The 20015-nt window shown below is 45.8% G+C and overlaps 1 protein-coding gene across 1 annotated transcript in view; it reads left to right on the top strand.

Annotated features, from left to right (window-relative positions):
- Positions 1–6518: 6518 nt before the first annotated feature.
- The window catches only part of LIN28A (lin-28 RNA binding posttranscriptional regulator A), a 27120-nt gene continuing 13623 nt past the window's right edge, over positions 6519–20015 (top strand). Inside the window, exons 1-2 of the mRNA XM_020982978.2 lie at positions 6519–6549; positions 7078–7265. Coding sequence (XP_020838637.1) covers positions 6519–6549; positions 7078–7265 — 219 coding nt within the window. The remainder of the gene's footprint in view (positions 6550–7077; positions 7266–20015) is intronic.

Below are 20015 nucleotides of genomic sequence, written 5' to 3'. Positions count from 1 at the left end.
AAGAAAGAACAGATGGAGGACAGGGACTGGAAATTTAAGGCTTGTCAGGGTGTGAGTTGGGAATGAGATGGCCACACCTGTGTCTCTTTCACACCCCCAGGGCCCTGCCCCCAATGGGGCCAGGGTGAGTGACAGTTACTTAATGACCCAGACTCAGGCCTGCTCTCTTGAGCTGCTCATGGTCACTTGGGAACTGGAGGGGCCTGGTCTATTGATCTAGGTTACCAAAGGTCATCACAGGGGGCGAGGTGGGGGACAGGAGAAACAGCGTTGCCCCAGCATGGGTCCCTAGGGACCTCTACAAAGCAAGACTATGCTTCAAAGCTAGATTTTCAAAAGTAGCCCCATTTCTTACCCTTGGGATGGATATACTCCTGATATTTTTTCAGTTTTCAGTGCAAGTGGGTAGCTTTCTCAGAATGAACTCTCATTTGGCTCTAAGCTAGATAATGATCCCTTTGGGTACCCTTAACTTTGTTCTAAATTTCAGCCCCTTCAATTCTGTGACCAAGTTTGTCAGGTAGTGGGGCCAGTATAGATACAATAGCCTTGAAACATGGTAGAAAGAGAACTATTTTGGGAATCAGGGGAATCAGCTCCCAATTTCAATTCTACCATTGTCTTATTATATGACTTTTGGTCATGCACTTCCTGGGTCTCAGTTTCTGTGTCTTTAAAGTGAAGGATTTGAATAGATAATCTCTGAGATTGCTTCTACTTATAAAAGTCCATGCATTTATTTTCTGAGCTCATTGAGGATGGATAGATAGATAGATAGATAGATAGATAGATAGATAGATAGATAGATAGCCTTCTGATGACATCTAGATTCTAAGGAACAATGGGAAATTGTAAAAATCAATCCACCCCTGGGGCTGGGGCAGAATGAGTAGGATATTTTAGCTTTACTATTGCATGGAACCTTAGAACGCAGGAGCTGGAGCTGAGCATCCCACCCTTCCTTGATCTAGGAAATGCCTCTTTAGTTCAGGACCTGATGGAGGGGAGAATGGTAGCTGCCCTATTGAGGTATCTGAAAATTCTTAACATTCTATGTTCTAAGGGCTTTTCCAGTTTTAATATTCTATAGTCTAAAGCAATTTTTAGCTTTCACATTCTGTATCTTAAGTTCCCTTCTCATGATTAGATTATATGTGATTCTATGTTTGATACACTTTTAAATCAAAATCATCTCTCTAGCTATCTCACATTTTTGGTGCCAGGGAAATCTTCATTTCTCTGTAATAACTGAAAACACCCTATGATTTGCATTGTCTGGTGACCTAAATGTCTACCTGGAAAGGACCAGATTAAGGTAGGTGACAGTCAGTTGATTATATTGTTATAGTCTGACACCGAACAAATTGCAATCAACACATCCAGAGTGAAGAGGAGGAGGCACAATCATGCTTTTTACTCCCCTTGCATTTACACTTGGGTACATTCCCAGGGAATACCAGGTGAGTGACAGTCAGGCACACCATGAATAACAGCCAGAGTTCACACTGGGAGGAAGTTCCAGTCAATATGTTGTCAGTTATTTTGTACTTGGACACCTGGTGAGTTATAGAATGACATGCAGTGAGTTACAGTAGGACACAGCTCTTGCTTCCTGCTCTCACCTTGAAGGGATAACTCAAGAGAAACAGGACAGAGGAAAAGATTTAGAGGCTGTCAGGGTGAGGGTCAAAGGTCAGCTGGGGTCACAAAGTCCATTTCACTGAGGTCACTTTCTTCTCCTTTCAGTCTAATGAAGCTATTATTTGTGAAAGCCAGTGCCCTGTGTCCTGCATGAAGTGAGGCCAGCATAGAGAATAGGGCTGAAAGGACAGGAAGGAATCCTTTGGCTCAACCTCAACACAATTCAACAGGCCTCAGAGGGCAGCACAGCTCAAGCTGGGCACTGGGAGTCTCACTTTCTGGGACAGAATAAAAGGGATGAGAGGAAGTGACACACACAGCAGTAGGCTCAGATCACTCCATATAATTAAGAAGGAATCTCTCTCCCCCACCCTCTCTGCTCCTTTTTTCTTGCCCTTTCTCTTTCTCTCTCCCCTCCCTTCATCTTTCTCTTTCTCCCTCTCTTTCCTCTCTGTCCTACCTTCATATCTCTCTTTCTCTCTCCTCCCTCCCTCCCATCCCTCTATCTCTCCCCCTCTCTCTTTCTCTCTCTTGTCTCTCTCCACCTTCCCTCCTTCGATCTCTCTCCCTTTCTCTCTTCACTCTCTTCTCTCTCTCCTCCCTGCATATCTCTCTCTCTGTCTCTGTCTCTCTCTCTCTCAAACACACACACACACACACACACACACACACACACACACACACACACACACACACACACTTGAGTGCTCAATACCACAACAGAATATCAGGACAGGACAGATTATAAATCATGTAGTCCAACCAGTTCATCTGACAGAGGGAGAAATTGAGCTCACAGAGAGTCAGTTTTATTCAGCACTGTCCATGCCACATCTGCACATCCATGCATAAATATAATGTGGGTACATGAGAGCCATATACACATCCATATACATACAAGGTACACACACATTTCACAAAAGCACACTGACATATATGTATATAGTCTTGCATGTGCAAATATGAGAAGAAAGCCAGAGTTTAACACTCATAAGAATCACCAAGGAATGACCCAGGCTCTCCTACAGGGACCTTGAAATAGTTTAGAAATGAAAGGCCATAGAAAGAACCTCCAGTGGTTTCATGGCCTTTGCCAGGTCCTTTGACTCTAGCTAGATCTCCGGAAAGTCACAGAGAAGGGAGGAGAGTGGACAGGAGAGCAATGGGGATGACAACTCTCTGTGTAGTCTTAGGAAAGTAACTTCCTCCCTTTGGATCTACTTCCCTTAATATAAATTGAATGACTGAGTTTGACTAGAAGATTATTTTCTACCTCTAACATTAAATGCTATAAGGTCTCTTCTAGCTCTACTGTTCTTTGTTCTAACATTCTATGTTTTAGGATCTTTTCGGTTCTAACATTCTATAACCTCCACTTTATGGATTGAGTGAAATACACTTAGTAGGGGCAGGGGAGGGAAAAAGAAGAAAGTGAAATTCAGTATGAAACCACATCTTCATCTTCCCCATCCACCCCTCCAAGAACAATCTGATGAGGAAAAGGACTGGATCTTGATGGAGTCACAGAATATTAGAGCTGGAAGAAGAGAATGGAATGGAAAAATATTTATTAAGTAATTACTATTCACCAAGAACTGTGTTAGGTACAAATAGAAGAAACCTTAAAAATCATTGAGTTAAATACTTATTTTATAGATGCGGAAACTGAGGATCAGATAAATAAGATGACCTGCCTGAGATCATATAGCTAATAGATGGAACTGCTTTCTGTTCACCTATCATCATCCTTCTCATGCTCTCTAGAGGTGATGAGATCTTTCCTCCCCCTTCAGGAAAGAAATGGGAACCAGGCTCCCTAGATGGATGAATTAGTATTATGAATTTTAACCACAGAAACATTCATTTTTCATTATGATGGAATTCTGCTCTGGGCTTCTTTGCTTATTTCAACTATTTTCTCATCTAAGGTATATAGGAATAGTTCTGTCCATTTTTCAGAACTAGAAAACATGTTTAGAAAGGGACTCTTGATGCCAGTTTCCCTGCACTGTGTTCTGGATGAGAGCCCACTCCCATACTCGTTTTCCCCTTTCAATCTCCCAGTTTTTCCACTCTATATACATCAGATAGCTTACTTGGGATGCGTTTCATTTTTCAGCAGTGAAATGAACTGCCTCTGAAGATGGAGGGCTTTTTTTTTTAATCTCTGGGAAATCCTCAAGAAGCTGAATGAACACTTGTTGAGGATGCTGTAAAGTGAATTCTGAGCTAGCGGGTTTGGTTGGGTAGGTGGAAAAGGTATGTTTGTGTGTGAGAGCGGAGGGAGAACCTTAGAAGGAGGGGTGGGAGAGGAATCAAAATGAGAACCTTGCCGGAGGTTCTCATCAATGCCTGGGACTGCCGGACTGAGGACCAGCACAAAGATCAGCACCACGGACAGAGGCACTGTGCAACCTCAGCACCCTGGACAGAGAGCGGATCCGTTCTCGGAATCTGCCCGGCTGCCCTTCAACCAGCGGCTACTCAAGTCAGACAAGGGAGATGAAGGGCCGTTGGACCTCCTAGAGGCCAACTATCGAAGATCTTTCACTTCCTTCTCCTGCTGAAGTCGCCACAGCCTCCTCGGGCAATTAGGATCTTGATCAAGAAAAAGAGATCTGAGGCCAAGGGGGGCTACCAAGAACGAGAGGGGAACCCAAATAACTTTGACGCTGAAAAAACGCTTGAAGATCTGAGCCCAAATTTGAGTGAGTGGAAGTAACAAGGAGCGACAGGGTGGGGTACACATTATTAAAAAATAATCAATCATTAATATTTATTTGTAAGGGGTTTTTTGAGTGTACAGGTTTTTTCCATTTAATTTACTACACCACAGAATATTACAGCTCGAAACGTTTTTAGAGATCATCTAGTGACTAGACCTTAGTCCACCCCCTTCATTTTACAGTTAAAGAAACTGAGGTCCAGAGTTAGTTCCAGAGCTTGAGCTCTCCCAATTCAGTGTTATTCCCAACTTCTTCCCCACATCACCAACCCCGCCGCCCGCCCCCAACCCTCTAATGCCCCGGTCTTGGCTCTCTCCTAAGCGCCCCCTTGAGGGTGAAAGGGGAAGTTATCTCTCCCCCTCACTTCAAACCAGAGATTTTAGGGCATGGGGGTCAGACAAGAGGAAGTGAAGGGTTCTCGTGGGCAGAAGATGGGACTGTGAAGAAGGTGATGTCCCGGAAAGGATGCGCTGTCCCTTTAAATGGGCTGGAGTGGTGGGGGAGGGGAAGGAGGGTGGGGAACTGGCCGGAGCTGGCATTGTCCAGTTTGAACTGAGCACCGGAAGTGAAGGGGCAGGGCTCGGGCCGCGCGCAGAGCCCTGGGCCATTGTCCAGCACCGGCCAGGGCCGTGGCCACCTTCTTACTGATTCACCTCCCTCTGGTCGTACACCCCAGGAGGGCTGCGGGACTGGCTGCCTCCTCCCCTCCCAACTGGGAAATCACGTCCCCTGGTTTCCTCTTCCAACTAGGATATCTTCCCGCTTCCACCATCCTCTCCTCCAAAAGGAGAGATTCCTCCAATCTTCCTGGAGTAATCTGCCTCACCTAGTCTCCACCCCGGGGATTCCGCTTCCCCGGGGGATCCTCGAGAGTGCAATTTCTGCGGTTCGGGTAGACTCCTCACGGAGATGCGGACGTGGATCAAAGGCCGCAGCACCTGAGGGACTCTATGGAGGCATCCCATCTCTAGCTCCCAGGGTGGAGAAGGAGGGCAAGGTGGACACAGAGGCGGGCCACGGAGAGAGGTGTGGATCTCAATCCACTCCCCGCCGCGGTACCGAGTTGGAATTAGGCTCCTGCTCCAGGGTGCGCGGCTCTGGAGCTCTAGAATTAGATCCTTACTCGAAAACTCGGGAGACTGCAGTTTGGGCTGCGTAGATGGGGAGAGGGTAGCTTCACGTGGGTACTGAGGGAGGAGGGAAGCAGAAACATGCGGAGAGGAGGACCGATATACTCTCAGAGAAACACACGTGTTAGATCTGAATTTTGTTGAATGAACCATCACACTTAGAAATGGGCAGGCAAAAAGCAAGTCACTAGGCGCTGAGTTAGGAGGCAATGTATGCAGTCTTCTTTCCCCTCCCTCTCTCCCACATCCCTTTCAGAGAAGGGGCAGGGAACTTGGGTGGGGGGTGGAGGGAGGACTGTGGGTCAGCGCCAAACAGACTGGTCAGCCCAGGGGCCGGAGGGGAGGGGGAGGGAAACTCGGTGGGGGGGGAGGGGGAGGGCTCATCCATTTCTCCCTTGACAGGTGGTTTGTGTCCCTGATTGGCCGACGCTTTCCGACTCACACCTCCCTCCCCCAACTCTCAGGAATGTGTAATTATCCTCGCGGGGAGATGGGAGGGGGGATGTAGTCACGTGGCTGGGGAAAGGGGGGACCCTGGGAAGACCCCCCAAGAGACCCTCCCCCTTCAAACTGTCTCCTCTTCTCTAACTGTCTCTATTGATCCTATAAACGGAAGTGACCCCAAATACAAGATTTCTCAATATTTCTGGGGGGGTCATAAAAGGGGGTCCCCTTGGCCAAAGGTTTGTCCAGTGGCCCTCCAGGTGCAGAGCTAGGAGAGCTCAGAGGTGTCAGAGGCCCGAGGCATGGGGTGGGGGGGGAGGGACCTAGAGAGAGTAGGACAGAGCAGAGCTGGGGGTGGGGGAGGGGAGGGAAGAGGAGAGGAGGGGGCTGCCCGCGGGGGGTTATTGTCTTTTAGAATTTGGGAGCCTTTGAAAAGCCGTGGGCCCTCCCACTGCCTTTGTGCCGGTGGAGATGTAGCGGCCTCCTCTCGGATCCCTCCTTTGCCTTCGGACGTTTTTTCTGGGGCCTGCAGCCACCCGACCAGGGGCCCGGGGCCGCGGGTGCTGAGCCGACCACCATGGGCTCTGTGTCCAACCAGCAGTTCGCAGGTTCGGTCTCGCGATTAGGAACTTGGGCAAGGATGGGACCATCTTTGGACCGGGGGAGGGAGGTAGGACAGGGCACCCCGAGGGATTTGGAGGCCACCCTGCCTAGTGCGGCCCCACCTCGGCCCCAGGAACCCAGGCGTCCGGGCAGCACGCGCTCCGGAGCTGCCGCTTCCCGGCAGGGGCGGGGGCAAGCGGGGGGGAGGAGGGGCATCCATCCCCAAGCGAGCCAGGACATTTGCCGGTTCGCCGGTCCGGGGAAAGCGCGGAGACAGCTCAGAGTTGCGGAAGGACGAGGAAACTTTCGGGGGCCATCTAGGATTTTAGTGACTTGCTGCGCTCGGTGGGAGGGAAAGAGGGTGAGGGGCAGATGGTTCGGGTCATATCCTTAGCTTTCCCATCTCGCGGGCTGGAAGCCTCAGACCCCTGGGTTCCCACGCGCCGGCTAGAAGGGTACAGGTTCCAGGGGGAGGTGGGGCGAGGGCTCTGGGGCTGAGCTGAGCTTTTGCTGTGGCCTTTTCCCCCACCCAGGTGGCTGTGCAAAGGCAGCGGAGGAGGCGGCTACCGGGGACGCGGCCCGGGCTGGCGAGGAGCCGCAGCCACTCCACGGCGCCGGCATCTGTAAGTGGTTTAATGTGCGCATGGGCTTCGGTTTCCTGTCCATGACCGCCCGCGCGGGCGTAGCGCTCGACCCGCCTGTGGACGTCTTTGTGCACCAGGTGAGAGGTGTCCTGATCCCCTTTCTCTGTCGCCGCGCCGCCGCCCACTTCACCGCGGGGCCAAAGGGAGAGACCTCCAATTTTGCACCCGCTTCTCTAAGAATCTCCCTACTGCTCACGCTTCGGCCCAAAAGTGGTTCTCCAGTCGACGTGGTGTGAGCCCCCAAATTAATCCCCTCTCATCCCCTCCCTACAGCTTAGACCCCTCGGTAGCTTCCTTTTTCCCTACGGCTCACCACGTGTCCGTTGTACTTCTACCCTTGCGGGGCAGGGGCCAGGGAGGTGACCCCATGTGGCAGAAACTGAAGTGGTTTTGTCCTGCCTGGTGGGAGGTGGTGAGGGTGAACAGTGAGCTAGCAGGTCGAAAGACTTGAGGGGAGGGGGTTTGGAGGCGCTGGGGGAAACAGCACTAGGCTATCGGATTTGTCCACTAGTGTTTCATTGGACTCGGCAGAGAGGGAGACCTTCTGGGTGAGCCAAGGACTTAAAGCCGCTGGATTTCCCACTCCCTAGATGCCATCCACTAGAGTTGTGGAAATGATAACCCTCGTGATTTGGAGCAAGGGAGGGCGGAGAGGGGAAAGGGTCTTCATGCTGATTATATCCACTCTTCTCTCCCTCCCTCCCCCACCCCCAAATAGAACCTCTGCTCACACACACCCCCAAGCCACCAAACTCAGTGACTCAGATGCTTCTTGCATTTGGAACTGACCGAGAAAGAGACAGAAGGCAAGAGCCAGGGCCTAGGGCTGTTCTTACAGGCGGGAGCAACCCCAAGTTCTCAGTGAAAGCAAGCTGTTCAGCTCGGTGGGGGTGAAATTCAGTGTCGCCCCAGCTCGGAGGGGCTAGGGGGAGGGAAGGCAGTCTAGGCTCTGGATCTATTCTTCCAGACTTGGCATTTATGGCCCCAGACGGCTCTCAAATTGCTGCCCTAACATTCCAGGACACAAACAGAAGGGGCCTGGGGCTCCTGGACCTCCCCCCACCCTTTCGCTCATCCGCCTACCCTTGATTTGGCTAGTCTGTCTGCAGCTTCCCTCCCTCCCTCCAGAGACAGGGAATGTAGAGATCTCTCACCCACTCACTCTAAGTTGTCCCGTCCTGGGTTCCTTATCCCTTTTTGGGAGGAAGTACCCCAGGATTGCAGCTGGGCAAGCGAAAAGGGGTGCAACCTAGACCTTAGTTCTGGGTTCACCCTTAGGGTAATCTCTCCCCTTCCCCCTATCACTACCACCCTAACAGGCCCAAAGATTTAGGGGTTGCTTTTGAAGGATTGAGCTCTGTTCTCTAGGGCCTTTGGCTTGGGGGCGGGGGATGAAAGGGATTGAATTGGAGCCCAAGGTGGAGTGGAGTTCCCAACTATTTGGGGGAGGGGAAGACTGAGAGAGAGAACGGGTTTAGCTTGCAATCACAAACAGCAAGGGTACCAGGAGGACTGTGAATGTGTGTGTGGGGAGATAACTAAAGTCCTGCAGGTCTGATTACTTCATATCCCTTTTCAGTTTAGATGTTCCTTCTATGCACTTGGCTAGTACTTGGTTCCCACTTCAAGCACTGGGCTAGATACTAAAGAAGAGCCCTCAAGCTTCTTAAAGTCCAGCGTAAGGGATAAAATGCATTCACAGCCTGGATGGTTTTGTGTCAGAATGCATTCCAGAAGCACTCTAGATCTAAACCAGTCATCATAGATGATGATGTTTGAATTGTGCTTAAAAAGATGGACAGGAATGCACCTGGAAAGGGGAGGGCAGCCCTTAGAAGGGGAGGAGGTTGCAAGGATAAGGAAGGGTCATGGCAAACTGTATCCGTAAAAGCCATTTGGAAGGATAGGGAGGCCAGTTGTGACTGAGGAGAGGGAACCCGAAAGAACAATGATTTGGGGAGAGAGATGGAGACCAGTGGTTAGGGGAGCAGGAGAATTTGGAGAGCAGTGACTTAGGGGAAGGGGGGAATAATGAGGTGGGGAGAGAAGATGTTGGTCTGTGGAGGCTTAGGGGGGACTTTGGTAGATGGTGATTTCAGAGTAATGATTAGTCCCTAGCCCATTGCTATACACCCCCTCCCCAATCAGACATCTAGTTTAAAAGTTTCTCCCTTGCCCCTCTTCCTGCTTCATTTACATATGTGAATAACCCACAGGAAGTAATTGTGGGAGAAAGAAGGGAATTGGCCTCTTTAGATCTATTAAATCACTTTATTACAGGAACCAGCTTTGAATGGCCCTCCCCAGCAGGGAGGCAATGCTCCCCTTCTCTCCCCTTTATCTGATCACAAAGAGATTAAAATCTCTGTAGGACTGGAGACTAACTGGGCAGCTTCCCCAACTTTTTGAGACTGAAATGAAGGAGTCAGTTAAACTCAACTCCTGCCCCCCCCCTTCCCCAAGGCTACTGAACCAGGAAGGGAATACAGTGGTTTCCCTCTTGAATTCTTGGACTTCTGCATTGATTTTCTACATCTCCTTCCCTCATTTCTTAGGGGAAGGGTTAGGTTTGGGGGAGCAGGTAGGGTTCTGTGTCCAGAGATCAGAACCCACTCTAGTTGACTCCAACTAAACTGTATTGGTGAGTTGTTAACTCTATAATCTTGGAATCTCACCATCATAGAATCAAATGATATTAAGGTTGAATGGGGTCTTAGAACATAGAAAGTCAGAGCTGGGAGGGATCTTGGAACAATTATACATTTATCAAGAGACTGTTCTAGGTGGTGGAGATACAAGAACTTAGAAAAGCTTGAACGGAGAAGTCATCCAGTCTTAATACCCTCTAGAAGTGAAGTGATTTGCCCAAGGTCGAAAGACCCAGTCCAGTGTTATTTCCCGAGCACCACTCTCAAGATGTACATTTTTCCCATGCCATACCTTAGATGATTGACCTAGTCAGGAGCAGCTAATGGCTATACACCCTGCCTTTAGGGCTCTGAGAGTGACTGGGCAGGATCATACTTTGGAAAAGTTGGTGTCTGTAGGAATAAGGCTTCTCTGCATCTCCCATAGTCTTAAGCAAGCTCTCTGTTTCTGCTTAAGACTGAACCCCCCTCTCTTAGAGTTTTTAGCCTTGTGAGGGATTGTGATGAATGGAGGGAGGGTACCTGTACTTATGGTTAAATGACTGAAAAAGTTTTGTTTTGTTTATTTCTGCAAGAATTAGGTGGAAGGGAGGGAGAGGGAATGTTATGGGATCATGGGATTTAGCCTTGTTGAATGAGCTCCAAGTAGTTCCCAATTACATCTAAGATCAAATATGAATGGCTCTGTTTGGCCTTTAAAGCCCTTTACAACCTGGCTTCTAATCTGGCCAGTCACATTCCATACCCACCCAACTCCAGGCCTTTGAACTGGCTGTCCCCCATACCTGGAATGCATTCCCTCCCCTCCTCTCTTCTTAGACTTCCTAGCCTCCTTCAAAGCTCCAGTGCCACCACCTACAACTACACAAGTCCTTTCTTGGTATTTCTATCTGCTATTGCCTCCCCTCCAAAATTACCTTCTATTTCCTTTTTTTGCACATTATATTTTTCTATCTACTTTGTGTGCCTGGCACCCATTTAGCACATAATAAATGCTTGCTGATTGGCTGAATGGACCTCCAGGATCATTTAGTCCAAGTACTTTATCATTCTCTTGGTAGACTGGGTTAGTGTAAGGATTGCGTAGAAGTTCTTGCCTAGTTCCCTCTTCCCATTCCCTGTTTTGTCCTCCCTGTGCCTTTCCTCTGAGATCACCTGACCACTTCTAAGATCTCCTTCCATGTACCCAGGATACTTGCTTAAATATTGTCTCCCCTGTCAGACTGTGAGCTCCTTGAACATTTTGTTTTTCTTTGTATCCCATGTAATATAGTGCCTGGCACAAAGTAAGATCTTAGTAAATGCATGTTGACTGATGGACAGGGGAAACGCAGCCCAGAGAGGAAAGAGCTCACTCTCTTTAGAGTCCCATGGCTGTTACCTGGCAAACAGCTGCATTCAAATGGAAAACTCTGGTTCTCAATTGGTGACTCTTGTCAGCTATTTTGTATTCTCTCTCTTTAGTGATCTTTGTACCCAGTTTGTGTACATGTTCAACTGTCGGCTCTCCAGTAGAATGTCAGTTACTTGCAGGCATGCAGAAACCGATTAGATGTTTTCACTATGTTCTCGAAGTGTCTTGCAGGGAATATAGTAGATGCCTAATAAGTATTTGTGGAATTGAATTATAATACCCTAATTCCAGGAAGCTGGGATTTCCCCAAAGCATATTTTTAACGGCCTGAGGAGGGAAAAATTCTCTGGAATTTATGTCACCTTTTCTAAGGGGCATGGTATGAGGGAGCATCACCCGAGGCCTGCAGTTGGGAGACAAGGAAGCCTATGTTTGTGGGGGAACCCCAGGAGGTAGTGTCTGGAAGGGGGGAGGTGAGCTAGGAGTTCCCTTTTCTCAGGAAAGGGGAAGAAGGAAAAAAACCAATTTATCAACTCTCTTTCCCAGCTCCTGCTAACAAACCACTGTCCCTGCCCCTTTCCTCTCCCCACAATTGATTTTTTTAACTTTCCCCTTGACCCTTATTTTTCTTAATTTAAAATTTTATTGAATCTTTGGGATTTTTTGCATCACTTTTATTTCTCAATATAATCCTCCTCTCCCCTATCCCAAACAAGCATCTTTATAACAAAGAATTAAAAAGAAATAAAAAACAGCTTGGTGAAATTAACCAACATATGAAAAATAAATCTGATTTAGTATGTTGTGTTCTACTTTCATAGGTTCTAATCTCCATAGCAGGGGTTCTCAGCCTTTTCTGTGTCCAGGACCCTTTGTGCAGTTGGGTGAAGCCTATAGACCCCTTTTCAGAAGGATTTTTTTTTAATTTTTTTTTCCATATGCTTTTGAGTTGAAAATTTTTTCTCCCTTTTTCTCCCCCACCATCCTCCCCAAGACGGCGCACAATCTGACATAGGCTTTACATTTACATACCCATTAAACATATTTTCACATTAGTGAAGTTGTAAGCAAAAATTAAAACCAATAGGAGGAACCATCAGAAAGATGAAACAAAATTCAACTTAAGGTAAAAATAAGTGAGAGCAATTCGACTTCCATAGTTCTTTCTTTGCATGTGGACAGCATTTTCCATCCCGAGGCCTCTGGAGATGTCTTAGAAACTGAACCCTTCTCAGCATTACATAACATGGCTGCTATTGTATACAAAGTCCTCTGGGTTCTGCTCACTTCACTCAGCATCAGACCATATAAGTCTTTCCAGGTTTTTCTGAAGTCAGCCTGTTCATCATTTCTTATAGAACAACAGTATTCCATTACATTCATATACCACAACTTGCTCAGCCATTCCCCAATTGATGAGCATCCTCTCAATTTCCAATTCTTTGCCACCACAAAAAGAGCTGCTATGAATATTTTTGTACATGTGGGTCCTTTTCCCATTTGTTTGATCTGTTTGGGACATAGCCCTAGAAGTGCTATTGCTGGATCAAAGGGTATGCACATTTTTGTAGCCCTTTGGGCATAGTTCCAAATTGTTCTCCAAAACTGTTGGGTCATTTCACAACTCCACCAACAATGTATTTAGTGTTCCAATTTTCCCACATCCTCTCTAACATTTATCATTTTCCTGTTTTGTCATGTTGGCCAATCTGATAGGTGTGATGTGGTACCTCAGAGTTGTTTTGATTTGCATTTCTCTAATCAATAATGATTTAGAGCATTTTTTCATATGACTATAGATGGCTTTAATTTCTTCATCTGAGAACTGCCTGTTCATATCCTTTGACCATTTATCAATTGGGGAATGGCTTGTGTTCTTATAAATTTGTCTTAATTCTCTATATATTTTAGAAATGAGGCCTTTATCAGAAAGACTGGTTGTAAAAATTCTTTCCCAATTTTCTACCCAGAAGAATTTTTTTAAACACATAAATAAAATAGAGTTGTAAAGCAAACCAATTTTATATAAATATAGTTATCAAAATATAAAAAAAATAGCCTCAGGAACCGTAGGTTTAGAAACCTATGATACTTTTCTTCTTCCAGATGAATTCAGTAAGCATTTATCAAGTCCCTACCATGTACAAAACTCTGTAGGCATGGACCCTAAGAATATCAAGACAGAAAGTATCTCCTGAAGCTTACATTTTCCTGGGGGTGGGATAGCATTTCTTTGGCACTGCTACTAGCCATGGTAGTCCTCTTTGGGATTTCCTACCCTCTCTGCCTGTGTGTGTGGGTGAACCCTTTGCTCTGACCCATCCCACCCCCTCCCAGTTTATACCCCTCTAACCTTCTGTTTTCCAGGCTAATTTCCCTATCTTGTCCTATTGGGATGGGATGGTACTTATTTGCATCTTAATTAGTCTCCTTTCTCTTCCAATTGGCCAAGTCCCTTCTTCCAAGCCCTTGTCTCATGTTGCCCATTAAGAGGGGAAGTCCACTGTTACTTCCCTCCCATTTCCCAACCCAATCTGCTCCCAATAGCTAATGCTTTGTACTGGAAAAGGGATCTAAGAAAGACCTTCCCTGAAAGGCTGTTTGGGGAGTAGAAAGAGCCCAGGCTTTAGAGCCATGAAGGGACCTTAGCAGCCGCCTAGAAGACAGGGTCACAGATTTTGTCACAGATTTTAAAGTTGGAAGGGTTTCCAATGGCCATCCAACCCAAGCCAATTCACACCCCAAGGAAGAGTCCCTCCTCTAACACCCTGACATGTGATCAATCCAGCTACCCCTCAAGAGAGGAGACCAATACCTTTCCCCTCTTTTTATGGATGAAGAAACTAAGGCCCAGGAAGGGAAAGTGATTTGCTCGAGGTCACACAAGAAAGGAGTCACAGAGTCAAGATTTGAGTCCCAGGGCTGCCTGATTCTTAGCCTGAAGGTTCTTCTGTTCAAACCTCAGTTGTCCTCCTCTGTAAAAAGGGATGATAATTCATGTACTGCCTGCCTTAAATTGGGTTGTGAGGAAAAAATGTCTAAAGCACCAGGTAAATGTGATTTAGGGGGTTGAGAAGAGGTGGGAATAGCTTGGGACCTTCTTTCTGGGAATAAAGCAGGGCAACCCTTATCCCTCCTTCGTCCACCTCTATTGAAACAATTGGAGCAGGGAGGCCGTAAAACCATTTCTCTGGTTCATGGCTGATTTCCAGAGTTTCCATCTGTTATCCCTGAGGTTCAGTTTTTGGGAAAGGGCCCTTCCCCACACTAAGTCTGATGGTAATCAGACAGCATTTATTAAGCTCTTACTGTATGTAAAAGGCCTGTTCTAATCACTAGTGATACGAAGGAAAAGGCAAAAAATAATCCTTCCTCTCAAGGAACTTGCATTCTAATGATGATGAAAACATGCGCAAAAAAGTAGAGACAATAACACAGAGTAGATGGTAGGTAGGTAACCATAGTGGGGATAATGTGCAGAGGACTGATGGACCTAGAATCAGAAGACTTGCTGCCTCAAACATTAGCTATGTGACCCCGGGCAAGTCACTTGACTTTTCTGTGCCTCAGTTTCTCATCCACAAAATATTCAGTGGCTTCTCCAGGTCCCTTCCCACTCTAAAGCTATGATTCTCTGATGAAGTATTATGGAATCATCACACCTGTCCCATCTATCTCCTAAGTTAAGCTCAAACAAGATAAATGCTGCATGGATATCAGCTACTTCAATAATCACCATCCCCCTCATTTCTGTGGTGCTTCCTAGTTTGTGATTTATGAAATGTTTTACTTGTGACAGGAGATGCCAATGTCCTCCATGGTTTGTAACTGATGGAGCCTGTGCTCCTACCCCTCTCATCCATTCCCACATACACTCCTCAGCCCAGAATGCTGAATACAGAGGAGGGGCATGCTGGTCTCTGCATGGAGGGATGGAGGATATTTTCATTCAGAGAGAGTAGTAGCAAGCTGGTTGTAGGGGAAAGCGAGCACTGGCCTGAGAGTCAGAAGGATCTGGGTGTGAGTACTGGACTCTGCCACTTCCTAGCTGTGTCACCCTGTTCAAATTACATCTCATTGAGCTTCAGGTTCCTGATATGTAAAATGGGAGAAAGATACATTACTGTGTTGCCATGAAGAAAGTGTTTTTGCAAACCTTAAAGGCTTTATACAGGCTGTCCCAGAAGTTTTAGTGCAGCTTTAAGCCTTAATAACTTTAAGCCACACTAAGACTTTTGGGGTACCCCCTATAAATATTATGTTGATGAAGCGGCTTTGCTGCCCAGGTATCCAAACAAAAAAAAAGTTAGTGCAGCAGAAAGATGCTGGCAACCAGAATTCCAGCACCAACTATGCCAATGAGTTGTAGAATATTCTGGGACATATATCACTTGGCATCCAAGGATCTCCATTTCTTTCTGGAATGATCTAGCAGTAGGTTGACGGATGTACCTAAGCTGGTTAACATCATTAACGAATGTTCAGAAAATTAGGAGAAATGAATTACAGGCAACATTTGATTCTGAGGAAAGTGTTCTAAGTGGGCAAAGGTGGTTGGGTTTCCTGACTTAACAGTCTAGTGGGTGTAGGTGGAGAGGATGTACCAAGTGGCACCTTGGTTGTCCTGAGGCTCCCAGATCAGAGAGCATAAACTATATCGTCTAGCCTCTTCTGCCCAAGAGTTGGACAGGATATAGCAGATTTGAGGGTCTTGGAGCAGATCAGTCACCAAATAGTGGTATGAATGTAGACAGAGAACTGTGATGCCCACAGAGCTGGGACCTGGGTCTCTCCCCTTGTGTCTTTTTATTGTACTGGTAAGAAATGGGGATTTCCCAGGTGCCTGCAGTAGGTCTTGGTGGAGGTCAATAAGGATGGATCCATCTAAAGCCTGGAGGTTAATTATTAAAGCTGCATTCTTAGAACAGAGAGGGAATGGGAGCAGTTGACTTTGATCCCTAGAAAAAGGACACATGTGGCACAAAGTTGGGTTATGATATCTTAATGAAATTACCAAACATTGATTGGGACAGTCTTTCTGGGGTGTATACTAGTGGCCTTTTGCTCTCCTCTGAAGTACTCCAAATAAGGTCTGTCCTAGGAGGTCTTGTACTATACCAGGTAGGTCACTGCCTAACTAAAGTCTGGAGGACCTGGTTCTAGTTCCAACTCTGCTACCAACTCCTCCAAGTTTCCTTTTTAAAAAAAGTTTCATATTAAGCTCCTACTGTGTGCCAGGCACTGTGCTAAGCACCTGACAAATAGTATTGCATTTGATCTCACAACAACCCAGTGAAGTAAGGTGGCTGTTATTATCCCCATTTTACAGTTGAGGAACCTGAGGTAGAGGTTAAGTGGCTTACCCAGGGTCACACAGCTAGTAAATGTCTCAGGTTGGATTTGAATTCAGATCTTCCCACCTCCAGTGCTCCCACTCTAGATCCATCTACCTTGTTATAATGATTAAAAAAGAGAGGAGAGGGGAGAAAAAGGAAAATCATCAAAATTAACCAATCTATCAACCAAGTCTGACAGTATGTACAATCACCTCAGCAAAGGAAGGGAGGGAGGGAAGGACATTAGCTTATTTCTTCTGGGGCCATGGTTGGTTGTTATAATTGCCCAAGGTTCTGAGATTTTGCTATTGTTGTTGTGGGGTGGTGGTGGTGGTTGCTTCTGTTTACATCATTGTAGTCATTTGTATAATTGGGTTTTTTTGCATCTGCTTATTTCACTCAGCTCATGCTTTGTCTATATTTGTCGTTTATTACAGTATAATAATATTCCACTGTATTTGCATACTATAATTAGTTTAACCATTTCCCAGTTGATGGGTGAGTACTTTGTTTCCAGTTCTCTGCTACTACAAATAATATTGCTATAAATATATTGTTGTATATGGGACCTATCTGTTTTAGATCAATTTGGGGCATATTCCAAGCAGTGGCATCCCTGGGTCAAAGAATATGGACATTTTAGTCACTTTTTCCAAAATTGTTTTCCAGAATGGTTGACGTACTTCACAGCTCCATCAACATATTATTAAATATGTGTTTGTCCTTTTAGAGTCATTCCAACATTTGACTATTAGCATTTTTTGTCATCTTTGCCAGTTTTCTAGGTATGAGGTAAAACCTCAGTGAGAGCTATCGTCATAAGCATATCTTTTAGTAGTAGTAATTTGGAGCAATCTTTCACATGGATATTAATAGCTGACAGTATTTTGGAAGATGGCCTGTCACATCCTTTGACTACTTATCCACTGGAGAATGGCTATTTGTTCTATATATCCATGTCAATTCCCTATAAATTTTGGACATCTGATGCAAAGATTTTCATCCCCTATGGACAGCTTTCTTTCTTATCCTAGTTGCATTGATTTTGTTTGTGGGAAAGCTTTTCAATTTTATGCAAGCAAAATTATCTATTTTTATCTCTTGTGACCTCCCATCCCTTGTTTGGTCAAGAATGCTCCCTGTGCTGCCGTCAGCTTTCATTGTACCCCATGTGACCTTGGGCAAGTTACTTCTACTGTTTCCTCCTTTGTAAAATGAGGGGATTAGACTAGATGATCTGATATTAAAGAATTAAATCCTATGGCCTTTAATGTCCTTTCCAACTCTAAAATCTCACAGGTCTTGCAAGTCTTTCTAAATGACACAACAAACAGATGTGTTCTGTAGTTTGTGGTTTAATGGAATTGGTGTCAGAAGACTTGTTTGAACCCCCTTTCTGCTACTTGCTACCACTGTGACCTTGGACAAGTCATGCCCTTTCTCTGGGCTTCAGTTTTCTGGTTTTTAAAATGTAGGGGTTAGATGAGAGGATCTCTAAGCTCTGACTCCAGTTTCTATATCTCTAACTCTTATTTCCACCCCCAATACAAAGTCCTTGTCTCTCCCTTCATCTCTGTATCTCCCCCAGTACTCTGCCTACAGCAGGGCTGTGTTATGTTTGAATGAATGGACATGGGTTAAAAGTCAGGAGGGCAGGGCCAATATGAGTGTGCAAGCTCCTTGAGTAAGGTAGGAGAACTCTGGTTTTAGTTCAGCTATGAACTCTAAACATGAGGCCACTTCTAGGGAGAAGAGTCTAAAGTAGCCTGGCGGTTGACACCAAAGACCTTTGCAACGCAGATATGGTGGGTGGCCACATGCACAATTAGAAAGATTGACTTGATTATATGCTTTTTCATTCCAATATTCCAGAAGGTCAATTTTTCCCTGGAAAGGTGTGTTTCATGAAGTGATTTGAAATCCTGGGGTTTAGGAGATGGGGGGAAGAGAAGAGAGGATGCAGAGGAGCCTGAAATTATCTCATGAGATAGTGGAATGTAAGCTATTTTCTCTTTTTTTAAAGTCTTTGTATTCCCCAGAACCTAGTTAAGTACTTAGTAAATGTTTGCTGAATTAATCTGGTGTGTGGATTGGCTTGTCTTCTACCTCCTGGAATGGAGGGGTGGGATGAGAATAGTAAAACTGGGTTCCCTCCATTGAGATCAGCATGAGACTAATGAGGGTATCCAAAGAGGGAACCAATTAGTAAGGTAAAAAGGTCACATTGTAAGTACAATCCTTTTAATTAAGTGAAAGAAGGGGAAACCTCTAGTCACCACTGAATCAGCTATGCTAGTAAAGGTGCTGTCACCCTAGAACGTCTCTCTCTCTCTCTCTCTCTCTCTCTCTCTCTCTCTCTCTCTCTCTCTCTCTCTCTCTCTCTCTCTCTCTCTCTCTTCCTCTCTCTCTCTCTCAGCTTTCACTTTCACCCCCACCACCCCAGTTTGAGTAATGGAACTGAATTACTCTTATTTTCATTGTGGTAGGCCATCTAACATATGGGGTAATTCAGACTGGTCTTACCACATGGTGTTGACAGAATCATAGGATGTTACAAGTTGGAGAGGGAACTATAAAGCCCACCATAGTATACTAGATTGATTTCCAAGAAGTCAGAGTTCCTGTATTATTTCAACTTTCTATCTCACCAACACACACGAGATGCTTAATAAATGTTTGTTGCTTTTGTTGTATAGGAAACTGAACAGAGTTAATTACCCTGCTGGTAGAGAAACTAGAACCCATGATTCTTGACTCCTAGGGCAATTTTCTTCTAGTTACTTAATCATTCGTTGCCTCCCAGAGTTGGGGTGGGGTGTGGTGGACAGAGTGCTGGTTCTGAAGACAAAGGACTTATGTTTAAATCCCTTCTAGACTGCTTACTACTGTGTGACCATGAATAAATCACAACCTCCCTGGGCTTCAGCTTCCTCATCTACAAAATCTCTTCTGGCTCTACCTATGACTGTGATCCTAAGTCCCTTTGAAGGGTTGTCTGCTAGCCTCTAGATAAGGGAGAGTAGAACACTGACCAAGAAAACCTGCTGAATTGCAAACTGTGGGGAGTGGGCGTGTGCTAAAGATAACTGGTCCCCTTCTTTACTGTAGGTACACTTAGACCTAGATTCTCCTGTCTCTGCTCCTGTCATATAGGATCTCCTTAGGAGCTATTATTTTCTTGGCGGGGTGGAGGTGGGGGTAGAGGGAAGAGACCATTTGATGTCTTTTGCTTTTACATCACCCACATTTTCCCATGTACCTCTCTTGCTCCTGAACCAACAGGCTATGTGTCCAAGAATTTTTATGAATTTCTCAGTTAATAAGCATCTATTTTGTTGCTGCAAAAAGATAGCCATTACTTTCTATTTTCCATAGCTTTCCATTCTAGTTAGGGTTTTCAGCCCAGAGGTATGAGAAGATCATCCCCAGGATATGGTAGATAACTGTTATCCTATTGTAATTGATTAATCTGGTTTATTTCACATGTGC

This window comes from Phascolarctos cinereus, unplaced genomic scaffold, assembly GCF_003287225.1.
Source record: "Phascolarctos cinereus isolate Bilbo 61053 unplaced genomic scaffold, phaCin_HiC Scaffold_726;HRSCAF=1367, whole genome shotgun sequence".
Classification (NCBI taxonomy): Eukaryota; Metazoa; Chordata; class Mammalia; order Diprotodontia; family Phascolarctidae; genus Phascolarctos; species Phascolarctos cinereus.
Note: the sequence above shows the minus strand (reverse complement) of the source record. Positions and strands in the feature narration are given on the sequence as shown.